We start from the raw sequence: 21,061 nt of genomic DNA on the forward strand, positions 1-21,061 counted from the left end.
AATGTCCCTTAGCCCTTTTTTCTATCTCCCTGGGCTGACAGAGATCTGTCTGCATACAATGGCGGACTTACATTGTAGGTTCTGTAAAGGGAGTGGCTATGTGTAAAGAAGTGGTGGTGAAGGTTGAGGAAGGAAAATTAACACTGACTACAATAGTGCTGCATCGAACTTGCGTTTAACTTAAGCACTGACTTGAGAGCCACCCCAGTGCAGATAGGATGCCACTGCCTCTACCTTGAATGCACTACCCTAGGTGCTGTTATATATATTCATTTTCTCATGTAATTTGCAAAAAGTTCTGAGAGGCATGTTTTGTAAATCCTAGCTCAGGAAATGGAAGCAGAGAGGTTTACCCAGAGCTGAGGTTGAGGTTAGCTCTTTTCTGTAGGATAGGGAAAGATGATTCTATATACGGTGAACTTTATTAATATTTGTGAATTCAACCAATATTGTGTGTATACTGTATGGGAAGATCAAACGAATAAATGAATTTGATTGCCCTGTTAAACATTAAGGGATGTTATTTCTAATTACTATGGCAGTTCCTGCCTTCTTCGTGCATAAGATCTACTATGGAGAGCAGTTCAAGTGCTGACTGTCTGACTTCATATTTAAACTGTTTAGGGCTTGATCTGAGCTTTAGTTTTTCCCATCTGTAAAGTGGAGATAATAAAACCTAGTTCATAGTGTGAGAGAATTGAATGCAAGGAGAGAATATAAAAATTTATCCAAGAAGTCCTGTGTAGTCCTGGACAGTGTGACAGAGGACATGGATATACTTCTAAGTAACACAACTGATGGCAAGTTGGGGGTAGGGTTCAGCTTCTAAAGTCTTACTCTCTGGGTTTTTGTGTGTGTGTGTGTGTGTATGTGAAAGTTGCTTCCTTTATTTTATTTATTTATTTTTTGAATTTTATTTATTTTTATACAGCAGGTTCTTTTTAGTTTTCTATTTTATACATATTAATATATATATGTCAATCCCAATCTCCCAGTTCATCCCACCCCCCCACCCCACTTTCTCCCTTTGTGTCCATACATTTGTTCTCTATATCTGTGTCTCTATTTCTGCCTTGCAAACCAGTTCATCTGTACCATTTTTCTAGATTCCACATATATGTGTTAATATATGATACTTGTTTTCCTCTTTCTGACTTCACTCTGTATGACAGTCTCTGGGTCCATCCACTTCTCTACAAATGACCCAATTTTGTTCCTTTTTATGGCTAAGTAATATTCCATTGTATATATGTACCATATCTTCTTTATCCATCAATCTGTCAATGGGCATTTAGGTTGCTTCCATGACCTGGCTATTGTAAATAGTGCTGTAATGAACACTGGGGTGCATGTGTCTTTTTGAATTATGGTTTTTTTAGGGTATATGTCCAGTAGTGGGATTGCTGGGTCATATTAGTTTTTTAAGGAATTTCCATACTGTTCTCCATAGTGGCTGTATCAATTTACATTCCCACCAACAGTGCAAGAGGGTTCCCTTTTCTCCACACCTTCTCCAGCATTTGTTGTTTGTAGATTTTCTGATGAAGCCCATTCTAACTGGTGTGAGGTGATACCTCATTGTAGTTTTGATTTGCATTTCTCTAATAATTAGTGATGTTGAGCAGCTTTTCATGTGCTTCATCGCCATCTGTATTTCTTCTTTGGAGAAATGTCTATTTAGGTCTTCTGCCCATTTTTGGATTGGGTTGTTTGTTTTTTTAATATTGAGCTGCATGATCTGTTTATATATTTTGGAGATTAATCCTTTGTCTGTTGATTCATTTGCAAATATTTTCTCCCATCCTGAGGGTTGTCGTTTCATCTTGTTTATGGTTTCCTTTGCTGTGCAAAAGCTTTTAAGTTTCATTAGGTCCCATTTGCTTTATTTATGTTTTTATTTCCATTACTCTAGGAGGTGGCTCAAAAAAGATCTTGCTGTGATTATGTCAAAGAGTGTTCTTCCTATGTTTTCCTCTAAGAGTTTTATGGTGTCCGGTCTTACATTTAGGTCTTTAATCCATTTTGATTTTATTTTTGTGTGTGGTGTTAGGGAGTGTTCTAATTTCATTCTTTTACATGTAGCTGTTCAGTTTTCCCAGTACCACTTATTGAAGAGACTGTCTTTTCTCCATTGTATATCCTTGCCTCCTTTGTCATAGATTAGTTGACCATATGTGTGTGGGTTTATGTCTGGGCTCTCTGTCCTGTTCCATTTATCTGTATTTCTGTTTTTGTGCCAGTACCGTATTGTCTTGATTACTTTAGCTTTGTAGTATAGTCTGAAGTCAGGGAGCCTGATTCCCCCAGCTCCGTTTTTTTCCCTCAAGATTGCTTTGGCTATTCAGCGTCTTATGTGTCTCCATACAGATTTTAAGATTTTTTGTTCTAGTTCTGTAAAAAATGCCATAGGTAATTTGATAGGGATTGCATTGAATCTGTAGACTGTTTTGGGTAGTTTAGTCATTTTCACAGTATTGATTCTTCCAATCCAAGAACACTGTATATCTTTCCATCTGTTTGTGTCATCTTTGATTTCTTTCATCAGTGTCATAGTTTGCTGAGTAGAGGTCGTTTACCTCCTTAGGTAGGTTTATTCCTAGGTATTTTATTCTTTTAGTTGCAATGGTGAATGGATTGTTTCCTTAATTTCTCTTGCTGATCTTTTGTTGTTAGTGTATAGGAATGCAAGAGATTTTGTATCCTGCACCTTTAGCAAATTCACTGATTAGCTCTAGTAGTTTTCTGGTGGCATCTTTAGGATTCTCTATGTATAGTATCATGTCATCTGCAAACAGAGTTTTACTTCTTTTCCAATTTGTATTCCTTTTATTTCTTTTTCTTCTCTGATTGCCATGGCTAGGACTTCCCAAACTATATTGATTAACAGTGGCGAAAGTGGACATCCTTGTCTTGTTCCTGATCTTAGAGGAAATGCTTTCAGTTCTTCCCCATTGAGAATGATGTTTGCTGATGATTTTTTATATGTGGCCTTTATTATGTTGAGGTAGGTTCCCTCTATGCCCACATTCTGGAGAGTTTTTATCACAAATGGGTGTTGAATTTTGTCAAAAGCTTTGTTTGCATCAATTGAGATGATCATATGGTTTTTATTCTTCAATTTGTTACTGTGGTGTATCATGTTGGTTGATTTGCATATATTGAAGAATCCTTGCATCCCTGGGATAAATCCCACTATATCATGGTGTATGATCCTTTTAATGTGTTGTTGGATTCTGTTTGCTAGTATTTTGTTGAGGATTTTTGCATCTATATTCATCAGTGATATTGGTCTGTAATTTTCTTTTTTTGTAGTATCTTTGTCTGGTTTTGGTATCAGGGTGATGGTGGCCTTGTAGATTGAGTTTGGGAGTGTTCCTTCCTCTGCAGTTTTTTGGAAGAGTTTGAGAAGGATCAGTGTTAGCTCTTCTCTAAATGTTTGATAGAATTCACCTGTAGAGTCATCTAGTCCTGCACTTTTGTTTGTTGGAAAATTTTTAATCAGTTTCAATTTCATTACTTGGGATTGGTCTGTTCATATTTTCTGTTTCTTCCTGGTTCAGTCTTGGAAGGTTATACCTTTCTAAGAATTTGTCCATTTCTTCCAGGTTGTCCATTTTATTGGCATAGAGTTGCTTGTACTAGTCTCTTAGGATGCTTTGTATTTCTGTGGTGTCTGTTGTAACTTCTCCTTTTTCATTTCTAATTTTATTGATTTGAGTGTTCTCCCTCTTTCTTCATGAGTCTGGCTAATGGTTTATCAATTTTGTTTTATCTTCTCAAAGAACCAGCTTTAGTTTTATTGATCTTTGCTATTTTCTTTGTTTCTATTTTATTTATTTCTGCTCTGATCTTTATGATTTCTTTCCTGCTGTTTTTGGATGGAATGTCCTATAAATATCAATTAAATCTGGTCTGTGGTGTCATTTAAAGCTTGTGTTTCCTTATTAATCTTCTTTCTGGATGATCTGGCCATTGGTGTAAGTGAGGTGTTAAAGTCCCCCACTATTACTGTGTTACTGTCGATTTTCTCTTTTATAGCTGTTAGCAGTAGCCTTATGTATTGAGGTGCTCCTATGTTGGGTGTATATATATTTATAATTGTTATATCTTCTTCTTGGATTGATCCCTTGATTATTATGTAGTGTCCTTTCTTGTCTCTTGTAACATTCCTTATTTTAAAGTCTATTTTATCTGAGTATTGCTACTCCAGCTTTCTTTTGATGTCCATATGTATGGAATATCTTTTTCCATCCCCTCACTTTCAGTCTGTGTGTGTCCCTAGGCCTTAAGTGGGTCTCTTGTAGACAGCATATATATGGGTCTTGTTTTTGTAACCATTCAGCAAGCCTGTCTTTTGCTTGGAGCATTTAATCCATTCACATTAAGATAATTATCAATATGTATGTTCTTATTACCATTTTCTTAATTGTTTTGGGTTTGCTTTTGTAGGTCCTTTTCTTCTCTTGTGTTCCCACTGAGAAGTTCCTTTAGCATTTGTTGTAGAGCTGGTTTGGTGGTGCTGAATTCTCTTAGCTTTTGCTTGTCTGTAAAACTTTGGATTTCTCTGTCGAATCTGAATGAGATCCTTGCCGGGTAATCTTTGTTGTAGGTTCTTCCCTTTCATCACTTTAAATATATCATGCCACTCCCTTCTGGCTTGTAGATTTGCTGCTGAGAAATCAGCTGTTAAGCTTATGTTCCCTTTTATATTATTTGTCATTTTTCCCTTGTTGCTTTTTTTTTTAATTAATTAATTTATTTTTGGCTGCATTGGGTCTTTGTTGCGCATGCGGGATTTCTCTAGTTGCGGCGAGTGGGGGGCACTCCTCGCTGCGGTGTGCGGGTTTCTCACTGTGGTGGCTTCTCTTGTTGCAGAGCACTGGCTCTGGATGCGTGGGCTTCAGTATTGTGGCACATGGGCTCAGTAGTTGTGGCTCGCGGGCTCTAGAGTGCAGGCTCAGTAGTTGTGGTGCACTGGCTTAGTTGCTCCGCAGCATGTGGGATCTTCCCGTACCAGGGATCAAACCCGTGTCCCCTGCATTGGCAGGCAGATCTTAACCACTACACCACCAAGGAAGCCCTCCCTTGTTGCTTTTAATAATTTTCTTTGTCTTTAATTTTTGTCAGTTTGATTACTATGTGTCTTGGCGTGTTTCTACTTGGGTTTATCCTGCCTGGCACTCTCTGCGCTTCCTGGACTTGGGTAGCTATTTCCTTTCCCCTGTTAGGGAAGTTTTTGACTATAATCTTTTCAAATATTTTCTTGGGTCCTTTCTCTTCTCCTTTTGGGACCACTGTAATGTGAATGTTGGTGCATTTAATATTGTCCCAGAGGTCTTTTAGGCTGTCTTCATTTCTTTTCTTTATTCTGTTCTGCAGCAGTGATTTCCACCATTCTGTCTTCCAGGTCACTTATCCGTTCTTCTGCCTCAGTTATTCTGCTATTGATTCCTTCTAGTGTATTTTTCATTTCAGTTATTATATTGTTCATCTGTTTGTTCTTTAATTCTTCTAGGTGTTTGTTCTTTAATTCGTCTAGGTCGTTGTTAAACATTTCTTGCGTCTTCTCAATCTTTGCCTCCATTCTTTTTCCGACATCCTGGATAATCTTCACTATCGTTATTCTGAATTCTTTTTCCTGGAACGTTGCCTAACTCCACTTCATTTAGCTGTTTCTCTGGGGTTTTATCTTGTTCCGTCATCTGGTACATAGTTCTCTACCTTTTCATTTTGTCTGTCTTTCTGTGAATGTGGTTTTTGTTCCATAGGCTGCAGGATTGTAGTTGTTGCTTCTGCTATCTGCCCTCTGAGGCTATATAAGAGGCTAGTGCAAGCTTCCTGATGGGAAGGACTGGTGGTGGGTAGAGCTGGGTGTTGGTCTGGTGGGCAGAGCTCAGTAAAACTTTAATCCGCTTGTCTGCTGATGGGTGGGGCTGAGTTCTCTCCCTTTGTTTGGCTTGAAGCAAGCCAGCACTGGAGACTATGGCTCTTTGATGGGGTTTATGGCAGACTCCGGGAGGGCTCACACCAAGGAGTATGTCCCAGAACTTCTGCTGCCAGTGTCTTTGTCCCCGCAGTGAGCTGCAGCTGCCCCCCACCTCTTCAGAAGACCCTCCAACACTAGCAGGTGGGTCTGGTTCAGTCTCCTATGGGATCACTGCTCCTTCCCTGAGTCCTGATGCACACACTACTTTGTGTGTGCCCTCCAAGAGTGGAGTCTCTTTTTCTCCCAGTTCTGTTGAAGTCCTGCAATCAAAACCCGCTGCCTTCAAAGTCTGATTCTCTTGGAATTTCTCCTCCCGTTGCCAGACCCCCAGGTTAAGAAACCTGACGTGGGGCTCAGAACCTTCACTCCAGTGGGTGGACTTGTGTGGTATAATTGTTCTCCAGTTTGTGGGTCACCCACCCAGCGGTTATGGGACTTGATTTTATTGTGATTGTGCCCCTCCTACCGTCTCATTGTGGCTTCTCTTTGTATTTGGATGTGGGGTATCTTTTTTGGTGAGTTCCAGTGTCTTCCTGTCAATAATTGTTCAGCAGTTAGTCGTGATTCTGGTGCTCTCGCAAGAGGGAGAGAGCGCACATCCTTCTACTCCGCCATCTTGAACCAATCCCCCTCAATAAAGGCCCCTCTTTTATTGTTGAGGAAACGTAGAATGGTTAAGTAGAAGAACAGTTTTTCAGTGAACACTTGGCAAGAGGAAAGCAGATTTTCTCAGGATGGTTAAAGCCTCTGGCAAGATGGCTTTCTCTTTTAAGTGCTTTGTAAACTGGAAAGGACAGCAGAAAAGTTGTTGGAGACAATGTCTCTGCATTTTTCTGATTCCAGACATTACCCTGGGACAAACTCCTTACCTTTTTGCTTCTCACTATCTTCCAGTTTCTAACTACTAAGCCCAAGGCAGTACTCAAACCAAGCTGTGCCTCTGAAGTAATGTCACTTTTCTCCAAAATCATTTCCCTTCCACGGGACTGACCTCAGGCTGACATGGAAGGCTTCGGCAAACCCTTACATATGGCTTTCTAGACACCTGCTGGGTGATTGGGAATGGAAGGGGAAATGGGAGATTTGACCCCATGGAAAATCATCAATTAAGGAGAGTCTTTCTCATGAGTGCAGATTAGTACTTCATTATGGGAGCAAAAACCCAGGCTTCCAGGGTTTGGGTGGTAGGCACTTTCCCCTGAGTGCTTTAACTCAACATAGGGAAAGAGAAGTTCTCAATGACCCTGAATAGATTGCCGGCTACAAAGTAAAGAATGCAGTGTAATTCTGGATCTGCAAGCTCTGCAGTGAGCCAGGGATTAGCAACACAGTTTTGTTTGTTTGTTTTCTGGTATAGTCATTTAATGGAACGTTACACAGCACTTAAAATGAATTAACTCGAGTTTTCTATATCACTATCAATATATCTCAAAAACAGTGTTGAGGGAAAAAACAAATTATAGAAGCATGTATGATGCCATCTATACAAAATGTAATCATGTGCAAGACAATTTTTTTATACATTTATATTATAAAAGGGTAGAAGTATGTATGGGAATTATAAATTAAGAATAGTTACCTCTTTAGAGGATAGGAGTGGAATAGAATTGAGAGGGGATGACAGGAGTCTTCAACTGTATATATAATATTGTATTTCTAAGTCTTGGTGGTACATACATGGGTGTATGATAAAGTTTTTTTTTAATTTTTAAAATTGAAGTATGATTGACTTACAATATTGTATTAATTTCAGGTGTACAACATAGTAAAGATCACCATAAGTCTAGCTACCATCTGTCACTATACAAAGTACAGTGTTATTCACTATATTCCCTATGCTGTATACTACATCCCCATGACTTAACTTATCTTCTAACCTGAAATTTGTACCTCTTAATCCCCTTCACCTGTTTTCCCCACTTCACACGCCCCTCTCCTCTGGCAACCCTCAGAGCAACACAGTTTTTAATAAGTGTACTTTCCATCTATGAGGAGAAATGGGAGGAGCTAGAAAAATAAATTCACAAGTAATTAAACGTTGTGTTGAGACAATAATATGCTCAGTGTACAGTTTTGAAAAAGGGAAGGGAACCGAGCAGGGAGCCTGAAAGGTGCTGGTGGTGAGAATTTGTACTTATACAGTCAGGGGAACCTGGATTCCCATGAACCCCTTTATCTTTCAGTCCTGTTGAAAATTAAGAAAAAGCAATAGAAGGGGCGCAGCACCATAAGGTGGAGGGTTTCTCAGCTAGAATAAGAGATAAGTGGCCCATAATCCAACCTTCTCCAAAGAGCTGTGTGAAGCAGGCAAGTCCTGTCCCTTCTGAGCCTCTTTCTGTAAAGGTAAAATGAAGCGCTTGGACCAGATAGTATTTAACGTCTCTTGCAGATTGTATCCACCAAGAGAACTCTGTTCCTGTAAGAAAAATACGAAATGGCCCTTTGAAGTCTAAATTGGCCTTGGTTACCTACAGACCTTGAGGCCCCAAGGATAAAAATAATAGCTATTTATTTAAAGGTTCATGAAAGCCTCAGACTCAAAACAGCTTATTGGTTTTTGTCTCTATAGATACACCAGGGTGTAACGAAGAAAACGCTAGTGCTCGAAAAGTGCTCAAGTTGGTATTAAGCAAGGCAAGGCCAGACAAACGGGATCTTTGGGGCCTCTTCTCTGGTGTCCCCATCCCAACCTCCGCCATAGCCACAGCTACGTAAACGCAGACAGGCACACAAACGCACGCTAGGGTTGGAGAATGTAATGCCAGAGTAAGAGGGTATTCCTTCCTCCTCTACCGACTGTAATTTTCCGAGTCCTCTCTCCATCTTCTCCACCCTCACGCAGAGATTCCTTCCGCGCCGTGCTGGACGCGTCCCGAGTGGGCTGTGGGGGAGCGTCTGGGCCCGCGTACCTAGCGGTTCGGCGGAGCCAGGGTCCCAGCCACAGATGGAAGAGAGGAGCGTGGGGCCAGTTTCGGGATTATGCAGATGCTTATGACCTAGCAGGAGAGCTGGTGGAGCAAAGTCGCGGCTACGAAGAGAAAGCGGGTTTGCGTGGCAAGCCTATCAGCGTGACCGGGGTAGGGGCGGGGTTCTGCGGGGTGGGGTGGGGCTCTGAGTGGCGGGGGCGGGCTCGGACCGGCAGGGGCGGGGCTCTGGGTGGCTGGGCAGGGGGGTGGGAGGCGGAGATCGGGAGCCTCAGGGGCGGGGCTCTGAGTGGCTGGGCCTGGGGGACAGTCGATCGAGACCGGCAGGGGCGGGTTCAGAGTGGCGGGGGTGGAGACCAGCGGGGGCGGGGCTCTGGGTGGCTGAGCCGTGGGGACGATCTATAGGAACCGGCAGGGGAGGGGTTCTGAGCGGCGGGGACGGGGGAGATCTGGCTCGGCAGGGGCGGAGCTCTGCGTGGCGGGGCGGGCTCGGCACCCTAAGTACGGCCATGGACCGGGCCTGGGCGGGGGCAGGGGCCGTGGCAAGAAGCCGGAAGCAGCCGCGGCCCCAGCTCGGGAGACATGGCGGGCGTTAAAGGTACATCCGAGGTCCTCGGCTCGCTGGTCCTGCCGTAGGATCGCCGCCTCGGCTCTGGGATGAGGCTGGAGCTGCGCCTTCAGCGCGTGGGTGGGGAACGGCCTCCCTCAGACCTGCCACCCTTCCCTCCTTTCCCGGTGGGAAGCAGCTCGCCTGCTTCCTTCACCCCTTGGGGTACGGGTGGAGACGTGTTTTGGGGAACCTCAACCCTTTTTCTGCAAGGATACTGGCCTTCACGTTTCGCCCGGAGTGTCCGGGTCGCTGCAGGCGGAGCCCTCGCCGGGAGCAGTCTCTCCCTGGAAGACCCCGTCTAACCCCGGGGGCATCACCTCCCTGGTTCCTTCCCAGTTCCTGGGAGCGTACCCTCACCCCCTCCTCTGCCGAGTTTTAAACTGGGCTTTCACTTCCTGACATGTCCACCCTAATGCCTCTCCTCCCTTTTCCTGCCGCTTCGCCGAGTTTCCCGTTTCTTCCAGAGGAGCCATTGTGTCGGCATCGGGGCACTTAAATCTGTTGTTCCCGATGATTTTTCCAACTAGGCAGAGTTGGCTGCAGGCGAGTGTCAGCGGAAAGCGCCCTGAAATGCTGTATTTGTCTTAATTGTGGAGAGTAGATTAGGTGGAATTTTATCGCTGCTTTCATCAGCCTTTATTCATTTATGGACAGACAAGAAGGTAGTGTTTGTGCAGGACTTTTTTTAAAATTCAGGTGTAGTTGATTTACAATACCGTGTTAGTTTCAGGTCTACAGCACAGCTATTCATATATATATATGTATATATATGTATATTATGTATTCTTCAGATTCTCTTCCCTTATAGGTTATTACAAAATATTAAATATAGTTCCCTGTGCTATACAGTAGGTCTTTGTGCAGTACGTATTTTTGAATGGGGCAGTTGATTTAAAAAGGGGTACCAAGAACACCAGTTCCCTCATCTATTTGCCTTCAGAGGAATGGGGAATGGCAATTGTAGGAGAGGCTATTGGAAGGCTTCCTGTTGGTTTGGTAGGACACCCTTAGATTTCTCATCTTTTGAATAGAGTAGCATAACTCTTTCCACGTGGGAGTTCCTATCCTTGATATTTGTACGCAAAGATCTTCCCTCTCCAGTTAATCAACATGTGCTGTAAACATGCGTATGGGTGTCTTTGTACACATGTGTGTATTCACTATGAAATTTAGCTGAGTGTGAAACTGTTAGTAGCAGACACATTTTAAAATTATTTCTGGCTGACTTTTATATTCGGCATTAATTTAGTAAACATGATTTACTTGGATAGTGTCCATTGTGAAATATATCCATTTGAAGCCAATACAGAAAGCAGATGACAAGTATCAGCACTACACTGTGTTTAGTCATGCCCGGAAACTATCACATAATAACGTTTATGTGTGAATGTGTTAGAAATTGTGACACAGTAACAAGGAAGATAGGCTATGAAATGGAAAAGGACTAAGGAAAGGAAGCTTTTTGCAGATTATTCAACTTTTAAAGAGGGACTACTGTATGCCTGAGGCTTGGAATAAAAAGATAAATGAGAAGTTGTTGTTTGACAGAGCTGGAAATAATTGTTACTGTTTAAATGTCTAAGGAGCACAAAGATGGCGTTGTAGGTTGAATGTGTCCCCCAAATAAATATGTTCAAGCTCTAGCTCCCCAGTATCTGTGAATTTGACCTTATTTGGAAATAGGGTCTTTGCAGATGTAATCAAGTTAGGATGATATTGGATTAGTTGGACTCTAACCCAAGGACTAGTGTCCTTATAAGAAAAGGGAAATTTGGACATGGAGACATATAGGAAGAATACCATATGAAGACAGAGGCACAAATTGGAACGATGCAACTGCAAGCCAGGGAGGACCAGAGATTGCAGGAGTTAGGAAGAGGCAAGGAAGAGGCAAGGAAGGAGTCTTCCTTTAGAGCCTTCAGAGGGAGCAGGCGTCAAGCCCCTAGAACTGTGAGAGAATACATTTCTGTTCTTCTAAGCCACCCGGTTTGTGGTACATTATTAATAGCAGCCCTAGGAAATTAATACAGATGGGATTATTGAACCCTGCTCCAGGGAGGAAGGGGACCACTTTCGCAAAAGAGGCAATTCTTGACCTGAATCTAAAAAGATCAGTAAGGCTTCACCTGGCAAAGGATGGGGTGAGGGCAGAGTTTATTCCAAGTGGAGAGAGCATGTGTCGCGGGGCAGAGGTGCGCCTCCAGTGCTAGAACAATGGCAGAGGTGCGCCTCCAGTGCTAGAACAATGGCAGAGGTGCGCCTCCAGTGCTAGAACAGTGGCAGAGGTGCGCCTCCAGTGCTAGAACAATGGCAGAGGTGCGCCTCCAGTGCTAGAACAGTGGCAGAGGTGCGCCTCCAGTGCTAGAACAATGGCAGAGGTGCGCCTCCAGTGCTAGAACAACTCATAGGCTGTGAAAGCAACTGTGAAGGGGTGACACCAGCTTTATGTATTTGAGACATCATTGTCTGCTGTGTGGAGGATGGATTGGCAGAGTCATGAGATGAAGGCAGGCATGAGATGATGAGGGTCTTCACGGGGACAGTAGCTGGGGGCACAAGAGAAGAGGTGGTTGTCTTGGTCCTTTAGGACTGCTAGGACAAAAATACCATAACCTGGGTGGCTTAAACAACATTTATTTCTTAGTTCTAGAGGCTGGAATCTCCAAAATCAGGGTGCCAGCAGATTTGTTGTCTGGTGAAGACTTGCTTCCTGGTTCCTAGACAGCCATCTTTTTGCTGTGTCCTCACATGGCAGAGGGGGCAAGGAAGCTCTATGGAGTCCCTTTTATAAGGGTACTAATCCCATTCACAAGGACTCCACCTTCATGACCTTATCACCGCCTAACACCATCTCATTGGACTTTAGGATTTAATATATGAATTTGGGGGGAGGGACACAATCATTTAGTCTTTTTTTTAAAAATATTTATTTATTTATTTATTTTTGGCTGAGTTGGGTCTTTGTTGCTGTGCGTGGGCTTTCTCTAGTTGCGGTGAGCGGGGGCTACTCTCTGTTACGGTGCGTGGGCTTCTCTTGTTGGAGAGCACCGGCTCTAGGCCCGTGGGCTTCAGTAGTTGTGGCTCGCGGGCTCTAGAGTGCAGGCTAAGTAGTTGTGGGGAACGGGCTTAGTTGTTCCGTGGCATGTGGGATCTTCCTGGCCCAGGGCTCGAACTCATGTCCCCTGCATTGGCAGGTGGATTCTTAACCACTGCAGCGCCAGGGAAGCCCAATCACTCAGTCTTTAGCAGTGTGTTTGAGTGAGGTCTGGGAGACTGAGTCACCTTGACTTACTGATTTTCTAGAAAACGGAGTGTAGGGTTGGTGTCGGTCTTTGAAGATAGAACCTTCAAAGGGAAGAAGTGTGTGTTTGGGAGGAGAAGGTGGGGATGTTTCAGTTTTACACATGTTGAAGTTGAGGTCCTTGTTGGCTACCCACAGAAGTCCAGATTGGAGTTGGAGGTGCAGGCCAAGCTCTTAGAACCTGCTCTGGGCTGCAGCCTCAGATGTAGCTGGGTCCTTGTGGTACCAGGGAGCTTTGGGTTGAATGCAATGTCCCAGCAAGAGTGTAAAGTGACAAGAGAGATGAAATTCTATTCCTGGTTAGCTCCAAGTTTAAGAGATGGCCGAGGATGCAATTCCTGAAAAAGAAAAAGGGGGGTAAAGAGCATCCACTGGCGATATAGTTGTGACCTTTGAGTGACTGGTGTCCCAGAACAGAAGGAAGAGATCTATGATTCCTAGCTTTGAATGCTCTCCCGGGGGACAGCGTAGTGCAGGTGATCAGTCACAGGCAGGGGACAAAGCCAATGAGGAGAAGGTCATCTGTAATGAAACAATACGGGACAAGTTACTTTTGTACATTTTTTTTTTTCTAAAAGTGACATGTGCTAAATGGAAAAGTACATAAAACTGACAGTGCTTCCTTGTCCCCTACCATCTGTATACTCCCAGATGTTTTAAAATCACCTTGGTATCTTCCTATAAAAGTCTCCCCAAATTGCCTTTAAAGTAAAAGGAAGCAATCAAAATGTTAATTAGTTTAGTCAGTGACTAATTTTGAGTATTATGGGTTTTTTTCAGAGGAATATTTGGATAATTCAGTGTCCTGTGCTTTGGATTGCTACCTGTATCAAAGCACATCCAAGCACTTTACATAGATTATCTCATTTGATTCCCATAAACTCCCTAATAAGGTGGCACCATGATTCGCATTTTACAGGTGAAAAATTGGATTTAAAGAGGTTCACCTTCTACCCAAGGTCACACAACCAGTCAGTGACAGAGTTAAGATTTGAACCCATGTTGGTGACTCAGAGCTCAAGATTTTTTAACAACTCACATTCCGTCTCCCACTCAGCAGTGGACAAAACAAGAATGTTCCTGCCTCCTCAAAGATTGGTGTAACAGATGCAGGGAATAAATATTCAGGGGACACTAATTGGGAAGCGCCAATCTTCAAATACTTGAAGCACTGTGGTTTGGAGGGCACAATGATCAAAGCGTATATATTGCTAGGAGGCAGTTTGGGGTTCAATTTAAGGAAAAAGGGTTTTCAGCATTTAAAGACTATCAGAATGAAATGACCTGCCTCAGTGGTAGTGAGTTTCCCTTCAGTGGAGTTGTATCGACTGGCTGGCTGGCTCTTGGGACAAATATAGAGGGAATTCATACGTTAGATAGGGGTTGAGTACTGGAAAGGCTTGAGCTCTTTCGCCACCTGATGATTTAAAAATGATGCACGTAGGTGGTCATTTGCCAGTCAAATGTAACATTAACCAATGAAATAAGTAAATCACTGCATTCTTTTTTTTATTAAAACATTTAAAATCGAGATATAATTCACGTGACATAAAATTAACCTTTTTAAAGTGTAAAATCCTGTGGGTTTTAGTATATTCACGAGGTTGTGCAACCATTATTACTTTCTAATTCCAGGACATTTTATCAACCCCAAAAGAGTCCCTCCCCATTCCTCTCCCCCCACCCCCAGTCCCTGACAGCCACAGGGACCTATAACTCTTGGTTTTATTTTTCACAGCTCTTGTGGCATTATCCTTCAGTGGGGCTATTGGGCTGACTTTTCTTATGCTGGGATGTGCCTTAGAGGATTATGGGTAAGTTATCATTTCCAAAAGAACTATTTTTTGTGTGTCTTTGTCACTGTTAGTACGGGTATTAGGGAGTTTGGTCAGTTTAGCACCAAGCTCTAACTGATGAGTTAATGAAGTCCAAATTATGAACCCAGTCCCTTCCTGGGTCACTTGTATTTGTGCAGACCAAAGCTCTGTTTAAAATTGATGTATTCATTTAATGAGCATTTATTGAAAACCTCCTCTGGACCAGCTGGTGACACAAGAATGAAGAGACACAGTCCTGTCCTCAAGGAGTTTACAGTTCTAGTTATGAGTGAGAGACAGGTAAACAGTCCAGTCAGTAAGCTGACAGCTCTAGTAGAGAGTGTACAAAGTACAGTGAGAGCTTTGAGAAGGTAAATCTGAGTTTCCCTGGGAGAGTCAGGGAGTCAGGGAGGGCTGCATAGAAGAGGTTGTCTTTAAGCTGAGACTTGGTGGATAAATAAGCTTATCAGGCTTGATGAGTCAGGGGAGGGCATTCAGGCAGAGGGAGTGTTTAAGAAACAGAAAGGCTGGTGTGGCTACAGATTGAACGAATGAAGGGAAGATGGCACAGAATGAATGGAAGAAATTGGCCAAATCATGTGAGGCTTTGTAGGCCAGGGCGAGGAATCTGGGTTTTATTCCAAGCAAGTGAAAGTTTCCACCTGCGTGCATTCAAAAGATCTCTATTGAATTAGCATGTGCAAGGCCCTGTGCTATGTTCTATAGGGGAAGCAAAGATGATTAAGTTAAGATTCTGTCCCTAAAGAAATGACAGCTCAATAATACAGAAAGTAATAAAGATTCTAGATTTTACATTATGTAGTTGTTTCTTAACACAATATAAGTTATCTGCAGATTAATGGACTAGTAATTTTTAATGATCGCTGCTTCTTAACTGTTCCTGGTAGAAATCATCTCATGTATTAATAGTGACAAATGAAAATAATCGTTGACCTAGACATTTAAAGTAATATTAACTTTGAAACAGTAATATATCTTTAATTATGATGTAACTGTAACTTTTCCTTTTGGGTTTCTTCTGGGTGCAACCAACAGTGTTTACTGGCCCTTGTTTGTCCTGATATTCCATGCCATCTCTCCCATCCCCTATTTCATTGCCAAACGAGCAACGTATGACTCCGATGCAACAAGTAGTGCCTGTCGGGAACTGGCTTATTTTTTCACTACCGGAATTGTTGTTTCTGCCTTTGGATTTCCTGTTATTCTTGCTCGTGTGGCCGTGGTAAGTTCTGTTGTCTATTGTTTTGCCCAGTTATTGCTGAGTTTACTCCACAGGCCTGTGTCTGGAACCACAAATTTCATTTCCCCTGCTTTGACTTAAGCCTCAAGGCCAGGCATATTTTTAGTTTCTCTATTCCCCCACCTTAGAGCCACCTGTCAGTATCTTGCCCATGTTTGCAGAATGCTTTCTTTGTTTCTCTTACAACTTTTAGCCAGACCAGGTGATTTCTTGCTTTTTCTACTGTAAGCTATTTTCTAGAATTGTTCTGAAATCCTTACCTTTTATTGTAGGGCCATCCAGAGACTACTATAGCAATACTCTTCTAGTTCCAAAGTCAATATCAAAAGGGGTCCTGATCACCTAATTCCAATGTGTGTGTGTGTGTGTGGTTCGGGGGGTTGTTCCCCACACCACTGAGGAGCAATTCTTCCACACCAGCTGGGTGTCCTACAGTTGTGCTCAACTCTGACTCTGTCTACCTAGAGATAACAGCAGATTCCACTGGTTCAGGGCTCAGTCCCGCAAGACTGCCTCCCTCTTCCGATGCCAGTCACAGGTTCAGCTTGTTACGTGTGCTTCTGACTGACTGGCTATAAATCAGGGGTTCCCATGGCCCCCTCCTTGGGTTCGATTAATTTGTTAGAACTCAGGGAACCCATTTACTCACTGGATTCCCAGTTTGTTGTAAAAGGATATAACTGAGAAGCAGCCAGATGGTAGAGATGCATAGGGCAAGGTGTGGGGAAAGACCATGGAGCTCCCATGACCTCTCTGAGGGTACCACTTTCCCCAAAGCAGCAAATCATCAACCTGGAAGTTCTCCGAATCCTATCCTTTTGAGTTTTTATGAAGGCTTCGTTACACAGGCATGATGGATCAAACCATTGGCTATTGGAGATCGAGTCAACCTCCAGTCCCGTAGCCCCCTCTCCCTGGAGGTTGGGGGTGGGACTGAAAGTTCTAACTGTCTAGTCACATGGTTGTCTCCTCCTGCAACCGGCTTCCATCCTTAGGTGCTTTCCAAAGTTACCTCATTCACATAAAAAAAGTCACCTTTACCACTCTCATCACTTAGGAAATTCCATGGGTTTTAGAAGCTCTGTGCAAGAAATGGGGACAAAGACCGAATTCTTATTATAAATCACAACATATCAAATTCTTCTCCTGCAAATAGGATCATAGACACAATCCTCAACACAATAGGCATATATTGAGGGACAACTGTACAGCTACTAAGCGATACAGTGAATAAGATGACATCTTCATATTGTTGAAGAAAAAACTAATCAATCATCGACCTAAAAAAGAAATGGAGAATTTTATTTGAGCCGACCTGAGGATTATAACCCAGGAGACGACTGTTCCACATGTTAGAGATCAAAGCACAGTTACATAAGTTTTAGAGACAAATGGTTATATATCAAATGACGTACTAGTGACAGTTTATGCAATCCAGATTGGCATGTGTCAAGTAAGTAGTGGGTTTTGGGTAATCGTGGCCCCTTACAGGATTAAGAAGGAAGGTTATCTCCTAAGCAGTTGTGACCCTTTATGAGATTAAGAAGGAACGTTATCTCCGAAGGAAGTCTGGTTAATGTAGATGTACAGTACACACTGAAGGGGAGGGAGGAGGCCCAAACGGGCAGAGAAAAATTTTATGTTTAATTTTTTCTTGTCTTGACATAAAATATGCACTTTATTTCATCGATATCAAATACGAAAATTTTCTTTTTGTCTCTGAAATACACATTATGGGTATAATTTATTCAGTTCTTTGACATTCACTGTCTTTCATACTATTTGCTTTTATTTCCCCCAATTACATACTGTTTCAACTTCATGAAACTCTTACTTGGGGCATTGAATATCAGATCTGCACAAGTGTTATTTATTCATGCAGTAAACATCTTTGGAGCATATGCTATTTATAGGACACTAAGAATAAGAACCAGATACTGTCTCTGTTCTCAAAGAGCACAGAAACTTGCCTGATGGGCAAGTGTACTATAAATATACCAAGCGTGCTCATTAAAACATGATCAGAAAGCCATAGGAGCACCGAGAAGAGAGAAATTACAACTGGCATTTGATGTGGCCTCTAAGGATAAATAATGTTCTGTGTAGAGTAGGGAAGGCTATTGTATGGAATGGCACCCGAGTGCAAAAATGCAGTATGTGGAATAAAGAGCAGTCCAATATGATGGAGCAAAAAGGGAGGGATTGAGATTGAGGATAGAAAGGCTGGGGAAGCCTGACTGGGAAGAGTCTGGAATGCCAGGCCAGTTTGAACTCTGTCTAGATAACAGAAGCGTGGAAGTCTTTTTGTTTTTTGTTTTTTTAAAATTTATTTTTGGCTGTGTTGGGTCTTCGTTGCTGCACGTAGGCTTTTCTCTAGTTGCGGCCAGCAGGGGCCACTCTTCATTGCAGTGCATGGGCTTCTCATTGCAGTGGCTTCTCTTGTTGCGGAGCACGGGCTCTAGGAGCGCGGGCTTCAGTAGTTGCAGCACGTGGGCTCAGTAGTTGCGGCGCATGGGCTTCAGTAGTTGTGGTGCACAGGCTCAGTTGCTCCGCGGCATGTGGTATCTTCCTGGACCAGGGATCGAACCCGTCCCTGCGTTGGCAGGCAAGATTCTTAACCACTGCGGCATCAGGGAAGTCTGCATGGAAGGTTTTAGATGTCATATTTTCATTATCTTATTCTTCTTGTGCCTTAGACTAGTACTTCTTAAATTTTGCCCTAAAGATTTCTATTTTTACCTTTCGAATACTGCATCACATTTTATGAGGAAACTTTCATTGATGTTTTCTATTTGTTAAATTAAAACAAAAAATGTCCACTAGAGGGTAGTCTCATCCCCAACTGTGCCTCTGGAAAACTATCTGCCCTGCTGGAAAGCTCTTTTTATTTGCATGCAGAGTATTATTTAAAACCTTTTCTTGCCTAGAAAAGAAACAAATCAATCCGTAACTCTCCAATTCCTATTTTCATGAAAGAAGGCAATACATACAGAACTTTGAGTACCCAATATTGTAATTGGACCCTTTGTAATCTTGCTTCATGTATTTTACTTAAGGCAGTCATTGTCTGCTGAAAACAAGTATAGAATTATGTCTAATGGGGAAAACGTTAAGGATGATACCAGACTTAATTAATAAGCATCACGAAGTAATTAGACTAATTACTGAACAGTTCACTCTCTCCTGTCTATTAGATTATTAAGCCTTTTAGCAGTTTTATGTAATATTTCATTGGATGTTTCTAAAGCAGGAAATAACAGATTTGCAAAGAGTACAGTATAAAGAAAGTAAAGATTTAATCCTCTTTTTTTGTGTTTCAGATCAAGTGGGGAGCCTGTGGCCTGGTGCTGGCAGGCAATGCAGTGATTTTCCTTACAATTCAAGGTTTTTTCCTTGTATTTGGAAGAGGAGATGATTTTAGCTGGGAGCAGTGGTAGCACGTGCTTTATTCTGATTAAATGCATTTAATTTCTTAGAATTCATACTGTATGTATATGTGTGCACATGTGGCCTTTTACTATGAAATTTAATATACTGTTTCTTTATACCTTTGTAATCATGTTCACTTTAAGGAGGACTACATGGGGAAAAGGTTAGTTTTATTCCCAGCCAGTAGACCTCTCCATTTACTCAAGTTGAATTATGTTATTTGTTTAGCTTTTCATAGAGTCATGGTGCTCTCAGAAAATATGTTAACTCAGTCTTGTAGACAGTTGCTCACTCAGTGTGCTGCATCTCCACCTTTGGCCCGGGGATGTGCTTGAGTGGGCACATAGCACTGGGGCTGTCTCAGCTCTGCCCAGGACTTCCAAGATATACCTGTGGCCCAGAGACACAGAGGCGGCTCCCTCTTTATGTTGCAGACTCTTGCTTCTCCAAGTGTGGTCCGTAGACCAAGAGCATCAGCATCTCGAAGCGTGGTCCATAGGAGCTTATTACAAATGCAGCGTCTGGGGCCCCATCCTCAACCTAATACATTTTGATGAGACCCCAAGTGAATCGCAGGCACATTAAAGTCTGAGAAGCGCTGTCATGAAGGAAGAAGCATTGCCTTCCCCTTGGCTGAACCCCTTAGCCTCTCTGGGCGTTAGCTGCTTGTAAAAACTGTTTCCCCTGCCCCTCGTGTTGAGGCCTACTTCAGACTGTCCTTGGAATGTATGAAATGTCCAAAGCTATACTTTATAGGCTGTTCCTCACATTTGTGAAGTGTTCTCAGTAGGGAACAGCTATGGCTTCACATTGTCTGAAAGGCAGTGGCTGCCTTCACAGTGCTGGGGGGACAGATCCCTCACTGGGAGGCAGGGGAGGGAGGCTGGGCTGGAACCGGCCCCTGCTTTAGCAAGATGGGGAAGAATGGATAAGTAACGCTGTTTAATTTCCCTTCATAATCTGACATTTCTCCCCAGTTCCTTCCCTGTGCTGCTGCCCACCCACCTTCACCAGCCCCGCCAAACACACACACTCCCAGCAGTTCCGATTTGCCCTATCTTCTTCATGGCTCGGCTTCTCCTTCCTATAGAGACGTGGAGCCAAGTAAGCAAGCAGAGGGTGAGCTGCTTAATTTTATTTACATGTGATGTACTTGTCTTTCATGTCCTGTAGGACTTTTAAAATATATATATATGTGTATATATAGATATATATAAAACACTTTATGCCACTTTTAAATGAATCATTGAGAATTCATGTCATGCTGGGTCCTGTAATCACAGGTTTTCTAGCTCAACTTTTTGTCCAAGGCCTATCGAGAAAGGGAAATATGGGAACTAGAACCACGTGATTAGAATGTAAGCAGTGATTTTAAAGCATTGTTAATGTGTGATAACAGACATACATTCAAAACACTGAAACCTTGAAGTTTGTAACCCCTTCATATTCTGGAATGATCCTGGGAGCAGGAGAAGACAAGAGTGATACCTAAAAGGATAATATGCAAAGTGATATTTCAGCCTTATGCATGATTTTATGTTTTCAGTGTACTATGTACGTATAGAACTGTTAAAGTTATTTCCAATATTTATATTAGAAAAATTATATAGACACTTTATAATTTTAACCAGCATTTTTAATAACACTTACACTTACTGTATTGTAATAAATTTTACTTTTAACAGAAAAGAAAAGCTTAATTTTAAAAGTTTTTATTCTGATGTCACCTTGCT

General features: G+C 42.4%; 1 protein-coding gene across 1 annotated transcript; it reads left to right on the forward strand.

Annotated features, from left to right (window-relative positions):
- Positions 1-9,492: 9,492 nt before the first annotated feature.
- On the forward strand, positions 9,493-19,336 carry LEPROT (leptin receptor overlapping transcript). The gene is made up of 4 exons (XM_065889853.1): positions 9,493-9,508; positions 14,560-14,635; positions 15,695-15,881; positions 19,220-19,336. The coding sequence occupies exons 1-4, from the start codon at positions 9,493-9,495 to the stop codon at positions 19,334-19,336; spliced, it is 396 nt and encodes a 131-aa protein (XP_065745925.1).
- Positions 19,337-21,061: the final 1,725 nt, after the last annotated feature.

The sequence above is a fragment of the Phocoena phocoena genome, chromosome 1, assembly GCF_963924675.1.
Source record: "Phocoena phocoena chromosome 1, mPhoPho1.1, whole genome shotgun sequence".
NCBI classification, from domain to species: Eukaryota; Metazoa; Chordata; class Mammalia; order Artiodactyla; family Phocoenidae; genus Phocoena; species Phocoena phocoena.

Excerpts from the sequence above, each read along its gene's own strand:
- LEPROT (XM_065889853.1), top strand. Across the intron at positions 14,636-15,694 it reads TGTGCCTTAGAGGATTATGG|TGTTTACTGGCCCTTGTTTG; the intron begins GTAAGTTATCAT and ends TGCAACCAACAG. Across the intron at positions 15,882-19,219 it reads TTCTTGCTCGTGTGGCCGTG|ATCAAGTGGGGAGCCTGTGG; the intron begins GTAAGTTCTGTT and ends TTTGTGTTTCAG.